The sequence below is a fragment of the Hippopotamus amphibius genome, chromosome 7 (assembly GCF_030028045.1).
Source record: "Hippopotamus amphibius kiboko isolate mHipAmp2 chromosome 7, mHipAmp2.hap2, whole genome shotgun sequence".
Classification (NCBI taxonomy): Eukaryota; Metazoa; Chordata; class Mammalia; order Artiodactyla; family Hippopotamidae; genus Hippopotamus; species Hippopotamus amphibius.
The window spans coordinates 74,559,394-74,580,310 of record NC_080192.1 but is presented as its reverse complement, the minus strand read 5'-3'; the positions used below and the strand labels follow the sequence as shown (position 1 = coordinate 74,580,310).

The 20,917-nt window shown below is 58.6% G+C and overlaps 1 protein-coding gene across 6 annotated transcripts; it reads right to left on the bottom strand.

Annotated features, from left to right (window-relative positions):
* Nucleotides 1-4,580: 4,580 nt before the first annotated feature.
* PROM2 (prominin 2) lies at nucleotides 4,581-19,629 on the bottom strand. Of its 6 annotated transcripts, XM_057742209.1 has the most exons (24): nucleotides 19,232-19,628; nucleotides 18,531-18,580; nucleotides 17,888-18,090; nucleotides 17,672-17,792; nucleotides 17,304-17,367; nucleotides 16,990-17,079; nucleotides 16,504-16,703; nucleotides 16,032-16,106; nucleotides 15,182-15,245; nucleotides 14,778-14,937; nucleotides 14,307-14,459; nucleotides 13,229-13,352; nucleotides 12,583-12,674; nucleotides 12,372-12,456; nucleotides 10,075-10,221; nucleotides 9,514-9,585; nucleotides 8,679-8,771; nucleotides 8,491-8,544; nucleotides 8,098-8,178; nucleotides 7,843-7,911; nucleotides 6,998-7,087; nucleotides 6,666-6,772; nucleotides 6,257-6,331; nucleotides 5,553-5,691 (listed from the first exon to the last, which is right to left on the bottom strand). In XM_057742209.1, the coding sequence occupies exons 1-23, from the start codon at nucleotides 19,479-19,481 to the stop codon at nucleotides 6,268-6,270; spliced, it is 2,508 nt and encodes an 835-aa protein (XP_057598192.1). In that variant the 5' UTR covers nucleotides 19,482-19,628; the 3' UTR covers nucleotides 5,553-5,691; nucleotides 6,257-6,267. The 6 variants fall into 6 exon arrangements, with proteins under 6 accessions (XP_057598188.1, XP_057598191.1, XP_057598187.1 ...); XM_057742205.1 differs by lacking the exon at nucleotides 6,257-6,331 and having other exon boundaries at nucleotides 4,581-5,691; nucleotides 19,232-19,627; XM_057742207.1 differs by lacking the exon at nucleotides 18,531-18,580 and having other exon boundaries at nucleotides 17,672-18,090; nucleotides 19,232-19,626.
* Between the last annotated feature and the right edge of the window lie 1,288 nt (nucleotides 19,630-20,917).

Genomic DNA, 20,917 nt, shown 5'->3' with positions numbered 1-20,917 from the left:
CAGAGAGACAGACAGACAGATGTTCAGTACAGTTTCAGGGTTTGGGCCCTTGCTCCACCAAGAGCCCTGCCTGCGAGGAAGGCCCCTCTGGGGTGGAGGTGGGTCTCATCAGGCATGTGGAAGCCCGTCCCCACAGGAGCTCAAGAAACATCTGTTGCCTCAAAACAGTCCTTCCCTGGACACCACAGCACTTGGGTGTCACCATGAGCCGGCACAGCTGCGGAACAGGAAAGCCACCTAACACAGCCTTATTTGTCTTCCACTGGCCCTGGAAACCTCTTCTGCTGTCTGCTGTCCCGGGGCTGGATGGAAACCTGGCGGACCCGGGATGCCGCTTGGTAGGGAGATACAGCGGTTCTCTCCACCTCACATGACAGTTCAGCTGGGGTCCAGGCCCCGGTCAAGGCCAGCCCTCCTGCTACGCAGCCCGGGCCTCTGCCCAGCTCAGGTGGGCTGGGGCCTCCCGCTGGAGCTGTCCTGGACCGTGCTCTGGGTTTGGCGAAGGTTGGAAGCTATGCCTCTCCCTTCTGTGGGCACCTCCATGAGTCCTCAGAGCCTGGCCATCGCTGGGCACCTCCACACCTTCCCCCTGACCAGGGTACTTCAAGTGGGCCTCAGGGGGGCCAAAGAGCCTGACAACCCCAGGCAGCGCCACACCCCCTCCGCTGAGGCCTGTCCACTTTCCAGGCAGCCTCCAGCTGACCCTCCCTCACATGAGGCCCTCATCTGGGCCAGCAGCCCTCTCCCCGTCTCTGCCAGCAAAGCAGTAAGCCTGTCTCTAGTATCTAGACCTTGCAGGTGGGGCTGGGACATGTCCGCTGGATTTCTCAAACTGCAGGGGACATCTGGAAGACTCTGAAGCCTTTCTTTAAAGCCCCTTCCTTCTGGCTTGATGTGAAGGGAGGGTCCCCTGCCCTTGGGCTCAGGTCACCCCCCCAAATCTCACCCGCTCCAACCTCAAAGCCTGACTCCTGGGTGCCCTCAGTGTGGTGAGGGCTCAGACTGCTGAAATTCTGCATCACTGGTGAGCAGAGGGTAGGGGCCGTGTGGGGTCATCTCTGCGCAAACCCCACCTCCCCCTCACCTGCCGCTACTGTGCTCAGTGTTTGTAAGGTGGATGATGGCTAACTGCTCCAGGGGTGGCACGTCTGGGAAGTGCAAGGAAGGATTAGGGGCCATGGAGAAGGGGCTACATTCCACCAGCCTCCTGGCTCACTCCCTGCATTCAGGTTTGGAGAGACAGGGCACAAGTTGCTCAGAGTAGAGGCCCTGGGTCCAGGGGGGTGAGAAGAGGGATGCCGACCTTGACCACCCAGAGCGGGGCTGCAGGCTGACCCCAGAGAATTCAGGTATCGCCTGAATTACAAAGTGTCACCATTATCAGTTGATTCTTTGGAGTAAGTTGTGCCCTTTCTACTCAGCACACATCCTGTCCCGTGCCTTAGTTTTCTCAACCAGGAACAGGTGAATAACAGTGTCTACCTTGTAGTTAATTCACATGAAGTGCTTAGCACACTTCCTGATTTATACTCAGAGCTCAATAAAGGAAACTTGGTTTGTCCCCTCAGGTAGCCTGAGTGGGCCCCTAGCCATATGGCCCTTCTTTTGCACACCTGGAGCCAGACGGAACTATGCTGGCCAGCCACCTGGGACCTGACATCCTGGCCCATGTGGCATTTCTCTGGCAGAATCTGCCACTCATGGCTCACGGCCTTTGCTCTGGGATGGCCAGGCTGGAAGAACTCCCAGGGCTTCCAATCTGTCATCCCTCCTGCCACAGGGACAACAAGGACACTTGGATCACATCTCCTTGGAGACGGAGCCTCCCTCCCACACACCCACAGGGAACACGGGCTGGCAGCGCGCCCAGGAGGAAACCTCCAGGGCCCCCAGGGTCAGGGCATCTGAATTAAGGCCTGGCGGGGCTTCAACATATGGGACCTTGAATTAGCCACAGAGCTAATCCTCAGAGCTTCATCTGCTCCACCGTGAAACAAGGATGACAAGCCCCACCCGCTCCAGGGAATGTCAGAAGAACAGATGAGACTATGACCTCGAAGGGGCTTTGTTTCTCACATAAAGTAGGATGAGCATCTTAGGACCCCAGCATTTTAAAACTGGGAAAATATGCAATATATTTCTCTCTGTAGCTGTTTCTGTCTGTCACTTGCTAAGCACCACCCCCACCCCCATCCCCAGGTTACCAGAGCCTTCAATGACGCTCTCTGAACTGAGCTCCTTTGAAAAGTCCATGTTCAATGCACTAGGCCAAGGTTTCTGGATATTAAATGCAATGAGAGACAGCCTTTCCCAATTTACAGGAGGGAAATCAGTTAATTTTTTAGGTCTACTACCTCTGATCATGCTGGACTAGGTAATCTGGGCTAAATTCCCAACTGAGGACAACTAAAAGCTACTCAGAAAAGTATTTTTAGGGACTTCCCTGGTGGTGCAGTGGTTAAGAATCTGCTTGCCAATGCAGGGGGCATGGGTTCAATCCCTGGTCTGGGAAAATCCCACATGCCACAGAGCAATTAAGCCCATGAGCCACAACTACTGAGCCCACATGCTGCAACTACTGAAGCCTCCGTGCCTAGAGCCCGTGCTCCACAATAAGAGAAGCCATTGCAGTAAGAAGCCCACTCACCACAAGGAAGAGTAGCCCCCACTCACCACAACTAGAGAAAGCCAGCGCACAGCAACAAAAGACCCAACACAGCCAAAAAAGTAAATAAATTAATATACACATATACACACACATACATACATATATATATATATAAGTTTGATTCAGGGTTATCAGGGAGAAAACAGGGCAGTAAAAAGAAAAAAATTTCACAGGGCCAAGATCTGGGAAAAAAAGGAAACCCAGAGATGTGTGCTGGCATCTAGGGCTACTTTCTTCCTAGGGGGTCTGCTGATCCCAGAAGATACTACAAAGATGCTAAGCAGAGCTCTTAGCCTCTGGGACTAAGGAGGTCAAAACTAGGCCCACTGAGAGCAGCGGGTACCCAGCAAATCTTTCATGCTTTGGGTTGGGACCTCAGAGGGTTTCACCCCCAGAATATGAATGAACTAGAAATAGACAAGTGCTCCAAGGGACTGCAAATCATCTCAGTGCCTGAAAGTGAATTAAAACAACCTGGTTTGCAGGATCCCAAGCCATCTGCCTGATGTAAACATAATCCTCATGGAGCAAGAGGGTATCATTCTATGCCTCAGATTATTTCTACTGGGGCTTCCCTGGTGGCACAGTGGTTAAGAATCCGCCTGCCAATGTAGGGGACATGGGTTCAACCCCTGGTCCTGGAAGATCCCACATACCACGGAGCAACTAAGCCCATGTGCCACAACTACGGAGCCTGCACGCTAGAGCCCACGAGCCACAACTACTGAGCCTGCGTGCCACAACTACTGAAGCCCACATACCTAGAGCCCATGCTCTGCAACAAGAAAAGCCACCACAATGAGAAGCCCACGCACCGCAACAAAGAGTAGCTCCTGCTCACCGTAACTAGAGAAAGCCTGCATGCAGCAACAAAGACCCAATGCAACCAATAAATAAATAAATTTAAAAAATTATTTATACAGGTTTTAAGATAAAATGTGTGGCACTCAATTTTTGCCAAGTATGTGAGGAGACAAGACAATACTAACAAAAACCAAGAGAAACAACAGACACTAGAAACAGACTCACAGAGGCTCCATATTAGGGAGTTATTGAATTTTTAAAATAACTATACTTAGTTTGCTCAAGTATATAAAATGTAAGATAGGCAATTTTGATAGAGAACTGGAAATAATTTTTTAATCGTTTTCTATTTCTATTTTTATCCCATCACATTCTTAAAATGCAGGGTGCTACAGTTCCCCACACAGGGCAACAGATGAAAAGCAAGCCAAGAATCTTCTGGGAAAAGCCCAAAAGAGGTGCCCAGAAGAGGCGACTGTGCTACATTCAAGGATGCTGGTCTGAGAGTGTGCTTGCAATAGTGATGATACATTGTGTAGGCACCATCCCAATTTCTAGTAGCAAATTTGTTGCTGGTTTGTAGGTGCAAGTAAACATAGAGCTCCCTGAAATTCAGCAGACTCTAATCTTAAAGGGCTTTGCTCCTTTGAACAGGGACCAATCTCCCTCTTCGCTTATATCTGCCTAGACCCAGCTCTGTCCCTGGCCCAGAGCAGTCATGGCAAAAAAAAAAAAATAGCAGCATTTGAGTATTTGTTCTGTGCCAGGCCCCTGCCAAGGGATTTCCACACATTGTCACATTTTCCACAACCCTATGAGGCAGCTATGACTTTTCCCCCCATTTTATAGATGGAAAAACTGAGGTCTAGGGGACCCATGGATCATGTTCAATGTGCCCCAGTTACCAAACATTAGAGCCAGGTGTGAACCCAGGTCTGCCTTCTCCCAGAGCGGGCCCCACTCCCCACCTGCTGATTGCAGGGGTGACTCCTAGATGCCTGTGATCAGAGGATGCCTTGGATTCTCCTCTCCACAAACACTCACTAAACACCATCCACATCCAGGGCCCTAGCCTGGGAGAGCTGAATGACCCCAGGCCAAGGCTTAGCCAAGTGAGAACACTTTAATGGATCTGAGGTCCTGTCCACCACCGCTTCTCTCTCCTCCTCTTCCCCATTTCTGGAACTCAGGGTCCGGCACGCAGGGCGGGCACAGGGATGGACGAGGGGTGATGCTCGGCCACGGGCAGAGGATAGGAGTAAGGGCCACAGTGCAAAATCCTCTTGTCGCCACCAGATCCCTCCTGGGAAAGCTGGGTAGAGGCTGTCGAAGAGGCTACCTCCTGGGGAGCTGAGAGGGAACGCCTGCTCCAGCCCACATCCCAGGTCCCCTCCTGGGGAGCCAGTGCTCAGAGAGGAGCTGAGGGACAGCAGCGTGATTTCCAGCCCAAGGCGCAGGCGGGGGTTCAGCCTTCACGTGGGCTTCCTGCACCCCCGGGGGCCCGATATCCAGGCCAGGGTCTGTGGAGGGTCCCAGCCCCCAAGCAGTGGAGGGCTCGGGGTCACGAGGCAGAGGCCACAGCCAGCCCAGGCCCAGGCCCAGGTGGCCCCTGGCCTGCTTGGTGACTTTACGTGATCAGTGTGGTTGGGCAGGAGGGGTCCTTGGGGTCAGGAGGTACTGGGATAAGCTAAAGAGGGGACACAGCTGGGAAAGTGCTTTTCCTGGGGGGAGGAAGTGAGGGCTGGGGAGGAGACAGAATGAAGTGGGGCAAGTGGGGAGTCAGAGGAGAGGAGGAAAAGGGGCAAGGAGCCTGCAGAGGTCGGGGAGGCATGGGCGGGGTGCATGGGACAGAGTGGGGCTGGGCAGGGCCTCTGTCCCACCTAAGGGGCTGAGGAGCGGGTTCCACTAGGTGGAGAACAGGCTTTTCCTGGTGCTGGTATATTGCAGCGAGGAGGGTAAGGCAGGGGCACCTGGAGGAACCTGTTGCCTCTGAGATTCACCAGAAGGTAAGTGTGTTTCTGAGAATGAATGAAGGGGTCATGAGCAGAAAGGGGGTGCAAAGGGAGTAGCAAGATGGTGTCAGGTAATTGGAATTGGGGGACAATCCAGGCCTGGATGCCCGCCTGGGCTCTGGCGGCAAAAGCGACAGGAGTGCTCTGGTCCAGGCCAAGTCGGTGGGGGAGGCAGGCAGCCCCTTGCATCTCCCTGCAGCCATATCCCTGTTGTGAATTAAGAACCAAGTTGGGGGGGACTTCCTAGGTGGCGCAGTGGGTAAGAATCCGCTTGCCAATGCAGGGGACACGGGTTTGATCCCTGCCCCAGGAAGATACCACATGCCGCGGAGCAACTAAGCTCGTGTGCCACAACTATTGAGCCTGCGCTCTAGAGCCCGTGAGCCACAACTATTGAGCCCATGTGCTGCAACTACTGAAGCCCATGCACCTAGAGCCCATGCTCTGCAACAAGAGGCCACCACAATAAGAAGGCTGCGCACCACAGTGAAGAGTAGCCCCCACTCACTGCAACTAGAGAAAGCCCATGTGCAACAACAAAGACCCAACACACCCAATAAAATAAATAAATAAATAAATACATTTATAAAAAAAAAAAGAACCAAGTTGGGGAGAGGGAGGGAGGGGGAGCCGAGCTCAGGGCTGTCAGTCTCAGCCAAGTCCCAGAACCTTCCTGCCCTCCTGGGCCCTGGAGACCCCAGATCCCACATCCTTCCCTTCCCTTCTCACCCCCACCCTGGCATCAAGGAATTAAGGGGGTGGAGAAACTCACTCATTGGGGTCCTACAGCTTCAGGGAGGTGACCCGGGGGATGTGGAAGAGCTGAGTCTCCTCAGAGCTGGTGGAGCTGCAGCATCGCAGGAAATGAGTGAGTGAGCCCCCAGGCCCAGACCCTCAGCCCCGACACAGGAACAAGCCCAGAGCCTGGAATTGCTCGCCTCAGAAGCTCTCCAGGGGTAGCAAGAGTTCCCCAAAGCTATGTCTGGTGGATGTGTTGCAGCAAGAAGGATTCAGGGCAGACACACGGAGCTCTGGAGCTCCTCAGAGCTCTTCAGGGTTAGGCATAAGCCTCCCCGGACTGGGGGTCTCAAGAGGGGGTGTGGCAGGGGGCAGGGCCCAGCAGCTGGAAGGGCTCCTTCCCGGGCCCCTGCTGCGCTCCACCGTCCTGGCCGCCTGCTCACCTGAGGCGTTTCCGGATGGGACGGAAGTATTTGGAGGTCTTGACAGCGAAGATGATGCTGGGGATGAGGAAGAAGGTGCACCAGCCCAGGCAGAACCAGAAGGCGTTCTGGAGCAGAGGATGTGACGTCAGCACTCCGCGCGGCACAGCGGCATCTCCCCACCCCGCTCTGCACCCCCAGCCCCGCCACTGACTCCATGGCGGGCACGGGGACGCGCTCTCGGAGCTGAGGGGAAGGATGGGAGTGCAGGCCTGGGCCAGGGTCCCGCTCACGCTGCCCCTCTCATGGGGGCCTCCACGTCCATGAGCCCTGATGTGCTGGGGGGCACTCACCCAGGGGTCAGCCACCATGTCACACAGGATCACACGGCCATTGTCCAGGGCTCCGGAGAGGGGCTGGCAGGTGGCGATGCGCTGAGTCACCTGTGGTGTCAACATGAGGCAGGTACATGCAGAGACGCCCAGACCCACAGGTGTTCAGAGAGAGGTTGACAGGGACACAGACAGACCCAGGGGCACAGCGGGGAGCCAGCGCACAGCTGTACACAGACACACGCGTGTGGCCACACAGAGAGGGGAGGACACACTGACACCAGCTCCTCGCTCACTTCCTGCCCTTCCCACCCCACTCACCAGCCTGGGTTAAGTCCCTACTGTGTGCCCAGAGCTGTTCTCTAAGTCACACTCTCACCGGGAGGCAGCACGCATGTGTGTGCGTGCACACACACCGTACTGCACACGTCTGCACACACGCACACTTGCACACACATGCACAGACACGCTCAGGGTTAAGTAAGACCCCCCGCCGGCCCAGTGTAGGTGGAACAGAGCCCGCAGAGGCTGTGATCACCAAGGGCCCGCAGGAGGAGGCCGACTTCAAGGGCTGGGTTGGCCTCAGACAGGCTGGGTGAGGAAGGGCAGAGGGCCAGGTGTGGACAGCATGTCCTAGAGAGCCACGGCCAGCCCGGCCCACGCTCAGGTCTCAGAGAAGGGCTGTGGCAGAGGCTGGGTGGGCAGATCCCAGCCTAGGAGTGGGGGCACAGATGGCAGGATTGGGAATTTGGGTTCAATTCTGAAGGCCTAGGGCACCCCCAGGGGCTCTAGGGGGCACAGGAGGGTGAATAGCTGTTACCACTGGGAGCTTGCCTCAGACAAGGAGGGGATGAGTCCCCACTCACCTCCTCTCTCACCCAGGTCACGTACTGGTAGAAGTAGCCCATCTCCCGGGTCAGGAAACACTCACTCTCCTGCAGGAAAGAGAGGAGCCCTGGGCTGGTAGGAGTCCCAGGGCCAGCACCCCTGCCCCCCAGGCTGGCACCACCAAGGACAGGCCGAGCTGGCTTTCCTGGGGTGGGAGCCCTGTGTGCCTTAACCCCTCAACTTGCCTCTGGCTCTGAGGCCGCCCCCCCGGCCCTGCCCCACCCCCCACTCACATTCCTCAGGATACGGGTGGCCCAGGTAGGCAGCTCTCCTTTCAGGTAAGCGACTCTGTCCAGGACACCTGAGGTCTCCGGCTGGGGGAGAGGAGAGGGGCTCAGTCAGGGAATGGCCACTCATACACTCTTCCATTCATTAGCTCAACATACGACATACAACATACTCACCTTGGGGTGGGGGGTGGTGTTAGGCCCTAAGGACACAGAGGCCAAATATGGTGGTCCTCAAGCATCTGCCCACCCACCCTCATTTCCTCCCAACCCACCCTCAACCTCCCGTGGGACCGGGCAGAACAGGTGAGGTCCCAAGCCAGCTGGGCCCCCATGTCCTTTCTCCCACTGCGGCCCACCTGCTCCACCCCACCCTCCCCATCCAAGCCCAGCAGCCACCTGGAGATGCGGGGCAGAGGATGCCAGGGCCTGGACACTGAGGTTGAGCTTAGCCTGTGAAAAAGAGATGAGGGCTGGTTAGGGGGAGGGACGGGCAGGAGGGAGGGTTCCCAGCATCCCTCTCCTCTTCCATGCCCCTCCCCGCTTCTCCTCTCTAGGTCCCAGGCTCCCTGAGCCTCCAGACTTACCACAAGGCTCTGCTGGGGAAGGAGCTTCTCCTGATGGAGGTTTCTGAGCCCCTGGGCCTCCTTCTGCAGCTGCTGCCCCAGCACAGCATTGCCCTGAGGGGAGACAGTTCAGAATGGCACTCAGCCCGGGGCCAAGACAGCCTCCACCAAATCGTTCAGTCAGACGTACTGCAGGGGCATGGAAAGTGCTGGAATCAGAGGTTGGGCTCAGAGGTAGAAAACTGAGGCCTCCTTAAGTTCCTGGGCCAGATCTGGGTTTGGAGGCCTGAGCCCAAGTTCCAAGTCCAGCCCTAGCTTGCTCTGCCCATCGTGGGGGGGGGGGGGGGCGGGTTGGGGAGGGTGTCTATGAGACGTCTCGAAGAGAATTTTTTGAACTCTTGATATTTATAAATACAAAGTGCTATTTTTTCCCAGTAGATTTTAAGCTTTTAGAGGCAACTGTCATGATGTCTGATCCATCATGCTGTCCTCATGGCATCTGTCCCAGAGGATTCCACAAGCAGTATGTACCTAGTAATGCTTGCCCAGCTCTGTGATGTCAGGCCACACCTGACATCATCTGATCTGAGGTGGGGGATGATCCACTTTAGAGATGAAGACACCAAGGCCCAGAGGTGTGGCATGATCTGCCCAAGACCACACAGCCAACTGGTGGTAGAGCGTGAGTCGGAACTGATACTACAAAACCCTTCATCCCAGCCAGAGGTCCAGAGTCTCAAGCCTCAATCCCCTGCCTTTGCCCTCACCCCCTCTCCAATCCAGGCACTCCCACCCCATCCCTCCTCCCGAGCCTCTGGCTCCAGTCTGCCCAGCGGGGTCTCTGCTCCCTTCTCACTTGGGTCTGGGACAGTCCCTCCAGCTCCTGGGCCAGCTTCTCCACACTGGTGTTCACCACAGGCTTCTGGATCTGGAGATGGACAGGAGAGGCCAAGAGGGGAGGAACCCTGGTTCCCCCAGCCCCAGAGCTCCCAGTCTTCTCAAAAGTACCCACACCAGCTAAGTCTATTGTGACACATCAGTCACAGTGGATTTGAGCTGACATTGTGAAATATGAGACCTTTTCCATCAGGAAAGAAAAAAAAAAACGAGGCGCCCTCTGGCGTAACCCAACGAAGCGGTGACTGCCCACCGGCATTTGCCACGGCCATGGGTTCAGAACCATGGACAGCGACATGTGCCACTGGGTGGGGGCATGTTCATTCCTGCCCAGCCCAGGTGCTGGCACCCTGGGACACACGGTCTGGAGACACCCCCCAACAGAAGAGGTCCCAGGGACATGTGGAGGCGTTAAAGGAGGGTGGAGGGCCAAGACAAGGTGAGACAGCACCCCCACCCCCGGCTCCTCTGCAGGCCCCTCTGTTCTGCCACGGTCTGGCCTGAGGTGCCCACTGCTGACCTCGACAAGGAAGGCTGGGTAGTGGATGCTCTCGAGCCCACTGTTCTGCAGGGCCTTCAGGTCCCGGCGGGCGGCTGGGCTCAGCAGATCCAGATTCTTCACGTCCACGTTGAGTTTCTGCAACTCCTCCTGCAGCTTGGCAGTGTACTGGGAGGGAGGGGGCAGGGTGGGGCCACGCTCAGTGGCTGAGCCAGGACCCCAGAGCTGCTATCCTAGGTGAAGGGCCACCAGATCCTCAGGGCCCTCCTTCTGGATATCCAGGGCCCCCACCCTGGACACTCCCAGCCCCAGACAGGCTCCCAGCAGGCCTCTGCTCCCCACCCACCCCCAACTCCAACTTACCCCCACCAAGACCCAGCTCTCCTCCAGCACCTGTCTGGCTACTGGACAGCGGCACAGACTTTCCCAGGCCACCCAGAAGAAAATAGCTTCCCCGGCCCACGTTTATCACATCACCTGTGTGAAGGTCTTCACAGCACCTGTATGCTGTTTACTTACTTGCATACTAGTTTACTGCCCTCAGCTCCATGAGAATAGCACCTTATCTGCCCACTCTATACCAAACCCTCAGTGTCTAGAGCAGAGGCTCCTACACGGGAGGTGCGGTACAAGTGTGTTGAATGTGTAAAAATGAATGAATGAATGAGTGAACAGACACAATCACATTTCTAAGACAGAGCACAGTTTAAAAAGGGACTTGGCATTTTCCAACCATCACTGGGAGGAATTGAAAGGGCATGAAATTCAGCCCCAGTGTTTCACAGATGAGACGCTGAAGCCAGAGAGAAGCAGCAGAGGGTGGAGCCCTGCTCAGCTCAGCTCTCCCCATCCCCCACACTGCCTCCCCCAAGAGGGAGACAAGGTCCCTCCTCTCAGAGGCGGGGGTCTTAGGGCAGCGTTTCAGGCACCAGTAACACCAAGGTACAGGAGATGTCTCAAGATGGGCAGAGCCCTCCTGGTGCCTGGGAAAGCACACCTTGTCTTACTCATCTCTGCATCATCAGCTCACTATTATCTCCTTTGGGGACAAGTTCTTCTAAGGTCACATTTGGAATATTGCCAGATGGCCCCCCGAGGACTGCTCAGTCCCTCTGGACCTGAAACCCTATCTGTCCAGACTCTTCTGTGACCTGGAGCCCTCCCTTCCCTGGCCCAGGGCTGAGAGCCCTTCCCTTCTAGCCGGCAGAGCACTGGGTCTCCTCTGCCCAGGCCCCTGCTGCAGCCATCCCTGTCCAGCCCTCACCCTGCGGCCTCACACCAGCACAGTGCCTGCTCAGTGGACCTCTCCTCTGATCAGAGATGCTGAAGGAAGAGGCAACTACAGCACTATGGAAGCTGCCTCAGGTTGTACAGTTTAAGGCACAGGGTAGGGGCTGAAATCGGCACCACTTGGCTGTGCTACCCTGAGGGCCAGGAACAGGTGGTGGGTTCAAGAGGAGCTGGGAGGTTTCTGGAGACAATGCAGAATCAGGAGTTAGCATTTTAGGAAGGCTGGGGTGTGAAGCAGGTGGGAGAAATGTGGGTTTTCCCAGGATGTCCTTGGGAAGGGATCCCCGGGGGCCCAAGGCAGCTCTCCTCCCACCTCACTTAGGCGTGGAGAGAGGAAAGGAGGGGGTGTTTTACAGCTTCTGTGCACCCTTAGGAGAACCACATTCTCAAAGTACATCTCCTCTCATGAAGGAGCTCTTTCTTCTCTGTTCTAGAACTGTCTCTTGCTGGTGTGGATAAGTTTCTCTAGTTCTGCATACCAAGTTCTGGCAAAGTCCAGTGGTTAGGGAACAGGTTGCAGAGGCAGGGGGTGTTGGGGGTTGAATCCTGCCACTACCTACTGGCCATGTGAGCTCAGAAGGGGGCTGTGAGGCGCCCTCCTCCAGTGGTACCCAACTTCATCACCATCGTTTTCACCATCTCACCCCTCCCCAACCTTCCCGCTCCCAACTGGAGCATCCCAACCAATGCCTGTCCTCGGTCAGGACACACACCCTAGTCCTCTCACTCACTGTCACCACCCTGTCCGGCCTCAACCTCAGCTGGGTTCAGTTTTTCTGGGGGCACAGTGCTCAGAGCTGGTCATAGCCTCCGGGCAGTCACGGACTCACCCACACATTCTGGAACCTGCCCTGGGCTCTAGCCCTGGGCCAGGCCCTGAGCTTGCACCTGGGTCCTCTGCCCCTGAGGCACCTCAATTGCTCTTGTAGACGTCTTGGGTTCAAGGAGATGGTCCCCCCAGCAAGGCAAGACCAGAACAAGGGGTATCTGCAGGAGGGGTCCCCACGTGTTCCAGAAGGTTCTCTCACCTGGCTGATATCCAGGTGCTTCTCCAGGTCATAGGAGTCATTGAGCTGCAGGACCGTCCAGAGCGCAGCCCCTTGCTTGCACTGCCTGGGGAGGGCCAATGGGCATCAGAGATGAGAGAAGGAAGGGCAGGTGGGGGTGACGTCCCCCTAATGGGACACCCACCTCAGTGCCTCCTCACACCCTGTCCCCCAGCCCAGGCTTCCCGCTCACTGATAGGCCAGGAGGATGCTGAGGTTCTTCTTTAGGCCAAGAAGTTGGGACAAGTTCATGGATGACGGCATGTTCCCTGGGGTGTCTGCAAACTGGGGACGGGGCATGGAGGAATGGGCCTGGAGCTGGGAGTGGGGGGCAAGGCCACCCCAGCTTCCCAGGACCTAGTCCCACGCCGCCCTGGCACAACAGAGACCACACCCCTGTGACTCCAGCCCAAACCTGCCTCTAACTCAAACCACTCCTGGGCCCTAAATTCTGGCAGGGACCCTCCCCATGAATCTCCAGGAGGGCGGCCAGCCTGGTCTTTGGCAGAGGACCCGGGCCAGCATCTTGGCTCACCTGCTAAGTGCAATAGGGAACCAGGATCCCCAATTCCCAGACTCAGTGTTAGGAGGGCAGAGGGGCTCAGGTCTGGGTGCCATCTGTCAAGGTCCCTGCCTGGGGCCTGGGCAGCGTCCCAGGGACTCCCTGGCTCTTTTCTCTCATTTATTGGTGGTTTTCCATCTCTTTCCTCAGTTGTCCCCATCATTCCGCCTGTCCCTCTCTCCCTCCTGTCCTCTCGGGCTCTACTTCCTTCTAAACCTCCTGCTCTGCGCACATGTCTCTCCACACCCCTCTGGGCCCCGGAGTGGTGCAGGCCAACCTCGTACAGCTCCCCGCTCTCCCAGCTCCGGCACACCAGCGTCTGCATGTTGCCGCCCACCAGGAAGGTGGCGAAGACGAAGAGGATTAGGGGTGCAGCGAAGAGGAAGCTGAAGCCTACACTCCTGGGGAGGGAAGAGGGACAGGGTTGAGACGGGAGGGAGGAGGGAGAAGGGAGGACGCCCTGGCCCATGTCCTCCATGCCCATCTCCATCCCATCAGTGAGTTGGCCCCAGGGCAGAGCCCTTCAGGGAGAGAAGCTCCGAGGACTCAGCCTCCAGGGCAGGAGGGAGGCTCAATGTCCCCCCTCATCCTTCCCCATCCCCACCCTAATGCTGGTGCCCAGGCAGCCTAAAGGAGAAGGCAGCTGTTTTGCTCAAAGAGCCAGGGCTTCCGGCCTCTGGGCCTAGGACACATGGAGGTGACCAGCTCCAGAGCCCAGCCTCAACAGGGCCAACCTGGCATGGCCAGCCATGACCCACCAGCAGGGGCAGCAACCTACAGCAACTGAGTAGGACCCGTGCCACTGGCCAGGGCTTCTTTGTGAGATAGGCATAGCCATGCCAGGATTTGAAGCTTGGAGAGTGAAACCTGGGCTGGATTTCACTCACCCCTTTGGCCAGGTGCCAGTGACCAGCCTGCCCAACCGAACGTGGCAGCCCTGGCCTTAGAGACTATCTAGTTCAGGGCTGGCAAACAGATTCTACCTCTGGTGCCACCTCCTAATGGTGGTGCTGCCTGGACACTGGGCTAAGCAGGATTCTGAGGCTGTATCTGGGCTCAGAGAGAAAGGATGCCCATTGATTACTGTGGTTGCCACTGACGTGGGAAGGGAAGTGCTTCTTATCTGCCATTTCTGCTCTAGGCCAACCCTTTCATACAAATGAGGACACGGAGGCCCAGTTGGGTTATGATTTGCCCAGGGCCATCCAGCAAGTCAGCCCAGAGCCCGACCAGAGCTCAGTCTCTTGATCCCCAGGACTTGCTCCTGTAGCCACAACAGGAGCTGTCCGTGGGCATGAGAGGAATGTGCCAGCCTGGCGGAGAGAGCCCCATCCCCTCTCCCTCACCCTTCTTACACCATGAGGAAGCGGGCTCCAGCCTCGCCCTTGGCTTCTGAGTGGCTGGGGTCCTCCCTGGCAGAGAGCCCCCAGATGCCCAGGTTGAGGCCCAGCAGGTTACAGACCACCACAAGCAGGACCACGGAGCACAGCACGCAGCCCACAATCCACCTGCCGCAGAGAAGGGCAGCGGGTCACGGAAGGGGAAGCAGTGGGCACAGGAGGGGCTGGCGGAGGACCTAGTGGCTGGGTGGGGCCCTAACCCCAAGGCTGGGGCTTTAGAAGTGTGACCTCCTATAGGGTCCCCAGGCTCAGATCCCAGGGCACATAGCCGAGGTGGGGACACGGAGGCCCAGTGAGTAACGGGTCTTGGCTTAAATGGAGGCAGGGACTTCGTATAAGGAGGGTTGATGAGGGCTGGAAATTGGGTCCAGGGTGGCTGAGAAGCTGAGCTGCCCATCCCTGCCACCCCCATGGGTTCCCAGGCACCTGTATCTCTCGTATCTCTGCACGTCCTTCAGGTAGGGGCGGCTGCTCTGTTCCACCTCCTCTAGTGCTTGGCTCCAGCGAGAAGCCCCCTCCCAGCCCGGGAATGCGTCGGCCAGCGTCCTTAGCTCTCTAGGCTGCTGGGCCACCACCTTCTTCAGCTCTGCCCAAAGCAGCAAGGGCTTATGGGATAGGGAAGGCCCCCAGGGGCCCAGGGAAGAGATGGATGGACAGGAAGAACATCCAGGACGCACAGAGATGGTCTACTCTCTGTCCAGGTCCAGCCAAGAGGACAGCCTTCACCCACTCCCACCCCGCTGCCCCACTCCTCTCTCAACAAGGCTCATTGGTAAGGGTGGGGTGGGCGCATCCCGGGCAGCCAGCCTGGCCCCTGGGCAGGGCCTCACCTCTGACCACGTCAGCCGTCTGCAAGGCAGCCAGGAGCGGGAGAGAGTTGAAGGTACTGTTCTCCTGCCAGAACCAAATATGGCTGTGCCTCCTGCTTTCTGCCAGCTTTGGGGACCCCTGAATCACCAGGTCCAGTGGGAGAGCATCTCCCCTCAGTGCTCCCAGCCCAGGAAATCAGGAAACAGGCTTCCCTTTGCTCTCTTGGTCAGTCTTCTCCCCTCCCTCGGCCCAGCCTGACTCAACTCCCCCATACGTAGCTCCTTTCTGTCCCCACCACTGTTGCCTAGACTAGTGCAGTAGACTCCCAGCCAACCGCTCATCTCTCCCAGCCATTCTGCACAGGACCGCCAGGCCTATTTCCCTAAAGTCCAGTTCAATCTATTCTTTCAGCCTCAGGTCCCACTTCCTTCCTCCTGAAACATTCTGCTCTAATCACCCAGCATGACTGACTCACCGTTTCCCCAACCCCGGCCTTTTCCAGGCCCTGGGTCACAGGTGCTGACTCACACGGCACCCTTCCCCACAGCCCGTCTCCACCCAGGAGAGCCTGCCTGTCCTCTGGGGCTCAGCTTGTGTGCTCGCTCCCTGGCCACCCCCAGCCCCCACCCCTTGAGGGTCCTAGCTCTTCCTTCTGAGCTCCAGGCCTGCCTCCCCCACTGGACCATGTGCACGCAAGGAGCGGCACTGTGAGCCTCCAGCCAGGGCACCACGTGGTAGGCGAGGCCCTGATCTGACCCAAGTCTTAGGTTCAACGGGGCTCCCACTCCAAAAGAGAAACATGGAGGCCCCTCACATTTGAGTTCCCAGGCAGGTGGGGGAGAAGTCAGGTAGACCGGTGCAGGCACTCACCTCCTGCACCATGCTGGAGAAGTTGGCCTCTGGGACACCTTTCAGCCGATGCAGGACATCGGCCACAGAGGGCACCTGAAATGGTTGGGGGCGGGGGGGGCAGTTGTTACGACAAAGTCCACAGATAGGCCTGGGAGGGATCCCCGGGAAGGATGGGGGCAGAGGCCTCTGAATACTCAGTGTCCTCGTGTGCAAGACAGGGACCACCACAGCCCTGACAGCCCCGGGTGGCAGTGAGAACTCAAGAAGCTAAGTCACGTGAGGCTCACAGCACAGGGCGCGTGGCCCAGGGAAGCTCTCGGCCCACTGCCAGGATGACCGTCATTAACCCTGGGTGAGTGGAGAGGGGGACGGGCAGCCTGGGGAAAGCGGCCAGGAGTCCGCTTCAGGAACACAGGCTGTGAGGGGATTCCTGGAGCAGCGTGCAGAGAAGCCCCCTGCGCCCCAAGAGGCCTCAGTCCTGGGCCTGCACCTGGCTGAAGTCGGCTCCCAGCTCCAGGGCGTGGGCTCTGTTCAGGGCCTCTGCGCAGCCCTGGCAGCTGGGCTCCTGCAGCAGAGCCAGGAGGTGCTCCCTGTGCCCCTGAACAGCCGGTGCCAGGGTCTGCTGCCCCTCCTGCAGCTCCACAGAGGTGGCGTTCAGGGCTCGGAGGTGGTTCACGGAGACCTGCAGGGCTGAGAGACCCACATCGGGACCGAGTGGTCTCCATTGCTACCAGCAACCTCGGTGGCCTTGCAAGAAGCAGAACATCATCCCCTTCCCCAACCCAAGGGACCAGTGGTCCTTAATCACTGTGGTTATAATGGAAACTGCCCCGGGGCACGTTAAGCCAGGAGTGGGCAGAGACGCCAGAGGGATGCCAGGATAAAGCCGTGAGAAAGTCGGGGGTGGGGCCCGCCGACATAGCAGAAGAAGTGCAGGGCTGGGAGAGGGTGGGGCCTGCCCCCCAGAGACACTCACCCTGGCCCAGGCTGAGCACGGAGGCCAGCACCCCATACACCGTGCTCTTGAGCTGAGTGTGGATCATGTTCCCAATGCTCCTGCCGACACCTGGAGAGCACAGGGCAGTCGGCAGCGCTGGCCCCCAGGAGCCTAGGGCCTCCCCATCCCGACCATCCACCTCCCCTGTGCTCCGCAGCGTGGTCCTGCAGCAGAGTGGCTGCCGTGCTGCCCGGCCGGGCCCGATCCCCACCTCTGCGAGGGTGTTCCCAGGTGGAGCCCGGGATGAGGGCATGAGAGGGCCCCCCAAGGCAGGCCTGAGCTGGAACCCTCACCATCCAGTTCCTCCAAGACTTGCTCCTGAGGGAGGGAAAACTGCTGGGCCACGGCTTGCAGCTCCTAGGCAAACACAGGGCCGTGAGGCTGCTCTTTCCTGTCCCCGGACAGCCAGGCTCCTGTCCCTTCCCCAGCCCTTCCTCACCCTCCCTCCGCCCCGGTGCAACTGGGTGCTGGAGAAAACCATGTACCATGGGTGCGGTTATGGATTACAGCGACTCTCCAGCAGGGGGCGGTCACGTGCGGGAAGGGGTTCCCTTTCTAAGGTGCAGGCTGCCGGCGAATTTGCAGGACCTACCCTACTCCATCCTGCCTAGGTCTGGTGCTCATGGGCGCGTGTGGGGGCGAGGGCTTCCTCTGTGCTCACCTGGGGGACATCGGAGACCAGGCCCCGGAGGCTGAGCAGGGTCTCCGGCACGGCCTCGGCACTGGGGCCCATCTGCTCGTGCACGCGCTGGTTGGTGACGAAGGCACTGACCACGCCGATCCTGCGGGGGTGGGGGAGGAGGAAGGGGCTGGCCGGATGCGCGTGGGCACCGGGGGCCTCGGCCCGCGCCTCCCGCCTGAGCCGGGCGTCCCTCACAGCATCACGAGCGTGGTCAGCAGCAGCAAGGCCATGAGGCTGCCTCGCTCGCAGGCCATCGTCTTGTGCTCCATCTTCACCCGGCCCCCACAGCGCCGGCGGCAGCGGCAGCCGCAGAAGCAGAGCCCAGCGGTGGGCACCACCAGGAGGTAGAGGCCGGTGATCACAGCACACACCAAGTAGCCCGCCTCGTACCGCACCACCTGGGCGGGGCAGCAAGGCATGAGGGGCCGTCTGGACCCTCCTACCCGAGCCCTCTCCCGCCTGACTCCAGAGGGACCCCAGAAGGGGAGGGATGAACACGCGGGGGCAGGGGTGGGGGGGCACTTTGCCCGCATTTGGCATCTCCTCGGACCCTTGTGAGGTGCAGCCTGTCTGTAGTGTTATTTACTGTCCTACAAACAAGGGAACTGAAGTCCAGGGAGGTTGGGGCTTCCTGCAGACCCCACAGCCACATAAGGGCAGAGCTGTGGTTTGAACTCAGGTCTGCAGGCCGCGGCGCTCATGGAAGAGGGGAACGGATGCCCCCAACCCCACCCTGGCAGACGCCCAGCAAGGGGCACTGAGCTAAGGAGGCCTTTCTCCAGCCCCTCCCTGTGCTCACCCCTGAGCACCCTTCCCTGGCTCCACCCCCATTGCTCACCTCATCCACCTTCACGGAGGATGGCTCATTCAGCAGGGCCTTTATCAACTCTAGGGAAAAAGTCAAGCTGGGTCTGGGGGCAGCGGCTCCCTGCCCCCGTGTCCACCCCCACTGCCAGGCAAATCTGAAGGTGGGCTTTCCAGAGGGGGTCCTCCCACTACCACTGTCACCATAGCCTGGCCCTCCTGCCTGGGCCTCAGCAGGGCTACAGGAGGGTGTGGCTGAAGGGAGGCCTGGCCCACCCCTCCTTCTGGGCCCTCCAGGTAGGCCCTGCAGCAGGGAAGCCAGCAGCCTGGTTAAAAGCAGAGGAAGGGCCTGGCCTAGCAGCCCTTCCCCTAAGAAGCAGGGAACAGGCTGGGAGCGGTCCTGCTGCCCCTCCTGGCCCTGGCAACCCCACAGCGCCACGAGACCCAGAGAAAATCTCAGCCAGCTCTTGGAGAACTTTGACTGTTACTTCCTCTACTTTAGAACAGAGAAACGGAGGCTCAGAGAGGAACAGGGGCTGGCCCAAGGTCACGCAGGAAGGTGATGCCCTGGGTGCCAGGCGCTTCTGGGGAGGGAGATGGGGGTGGGGAATGTTGGCGACCCTGCCCTCCAAGTGCCTGCGGAGGGTGGGCGCGCCCCGCAGTGGAGAGAGGATTAGGGTGCAGGGTGGGGACCCAGTACCCGCCGAGGCCCGCCCGCGGGAGGAGCGCACTCACCGGCGGGGAAAGGGTTGAGCTGCACCACGGAGAGGAAGCGGCGCACGGTGCCGTAGAGGGTGTCCAGGGGCCCCGGCGCGCGGACGCGAGGGGCCAGCCAACGGGCCCTGGCCGCCGGGGCGAACGCCAGGCGCTCCGCTGGGCCGAGGCCCCCGCAGTCCGCCGCGCCAGCCCCGCGCGGGGTCACGGTCAGGATCAGCCCCAGGCCCAGGCCCAGCAGGGCCGCCAGGAGGCCGGGCGCGCGCAGCATGGGGTCGGCCGGTGGGCTGCGGCCCGGGCGGCCCGGGCTCAGGCGGCCGAGAGTGCGGGCAGCGCACGGGGCAGGCCGTGCATCCTTCACCAGGCTCCGTCCCGCCGCTCTCGAAACCGGCCCGACAGGTTTGGGCTACCTGGGCGCCCGCCCGGAGCGCGGCCGGGGCAGGGGCGGAGGCCTGGGTTGGGAAGGGGGGGTGAGGGGCAGGGCCTGCCCGGGACCCGCCCCCAGAGGCCTGGGGTGGGAACCTGGGCGCCCTCTCCCCTCCCCAGATGCTCTTGGGAGGGCCGCCTCCGGAGCTGGGTGGAGAAGGCACCTCAGTACCTCTGGGTCATCTAGGATGGCCGGATTTCCACTATTATATTCTGTGCCTAGACTCAGCAACCCAGTCTGGGGCCTGGGAAAACAGACCCCCGTGAAGCTCTGGCCCAAAGGGTGGCAAGACAAGCCAGTGGGCCCAGGAACCAGGCTTCTCTCTCCCAGCTTCCTCTGGGACCTGCGTTGTTTCTTCAGGTCATGCCTGCACCCGTGCCAAGTCAACCTGGAGCAGAGAGGCCACTCAGTTTTGTTCAGAGCAGCTCTCTGAGGGGCCGCTCAGATGAACACAGTCCTCTGGGAGGGTGAATCCCAGCAAAGGTGTGCCCTTTGGCCCAGCAATGTCCCATCCAGTCATCGGCTTAAAGAACTATCAAGAATATGCCCAGAGATGTGTCTGCACAGGCCTCTGTTTTGTCAGTGGCTGTAAGCCCAGTACCCAGAGGGTGGCTGTAGCGAGCAGGTGGGGGGAAATATTGCTAAATGATGGAGGATGTTCCTGGCAGCATGTTTCATGACACTGGAAACAGCCCCAATGGCACTACTGTGAAGAAATTGGTAAAATGAGCATCTCACGCACTGGGCTGTCATTAAAGAAAATGATGTGGAAATGGCTCTTGTGACCTGACAGATACTCACAGCACATTAACAAGTGTGAATAACTGATTATGAAATAGTACGTGGAGTAAAGGCATAAAGCGATGATCATCTCCGGGTAGAATCACAGGCAATTTTTAATTCCCTTCTGCTCATCTGTACTTCCAATGTGTGTGCAGCAAACACGCATTAGTGTTCAAAGAGGTGTTAGAAGTGTGTGGGTTTCCATAGCAGCCCCCGTGGGAGCCCTGGAGGAAGAAGCTGGGTCTGTCCCTGTGACCTCCCAGCTCAGCCCTGGTCTGCAGGGGGTTTTGGCTGCTCACAGGGGTCTGCGGTAGAGAAGTGATTTTCGTTTAAGTCACAGCTGGGCCTGCAGTAGAGTCCCCAACCTTCCCATTGCTGCCCCCACAGTTTTCTCAGAGCCAGGGGATAAGAGTATGCAGTTGTGGAGGGAAAAGTCCAGTTAATAACAGGGTGCAGACAGGAAACGGAACCTCATCAAAGGGTGGCTCAGAGATGAG

Coding starts and splice junctions, on each gene's coding strand:
- PROM2 (XM_057742204.1), bottom strand. CDS start 19,481: ATGCTGCGCGCGCCCGGCCTCCTGGCGGCCCTGCTGGGCCTGGGCCTG. Junction 8,545..8,678: donor TTCCCCAGCAGAGCCTTGTG/GTAAGTCTGGAG, acceptor TCTTTTTCACAG/GCTAAGCTCAACCTCAGTGT. Junction 7,912..8,097: donor CCACCCGTATCCTGAGGAAT/GTGAGTGGGGGG, acceptor TCTTTCCTGCAG/GAGAGTGAGTGTTTCCTGAC.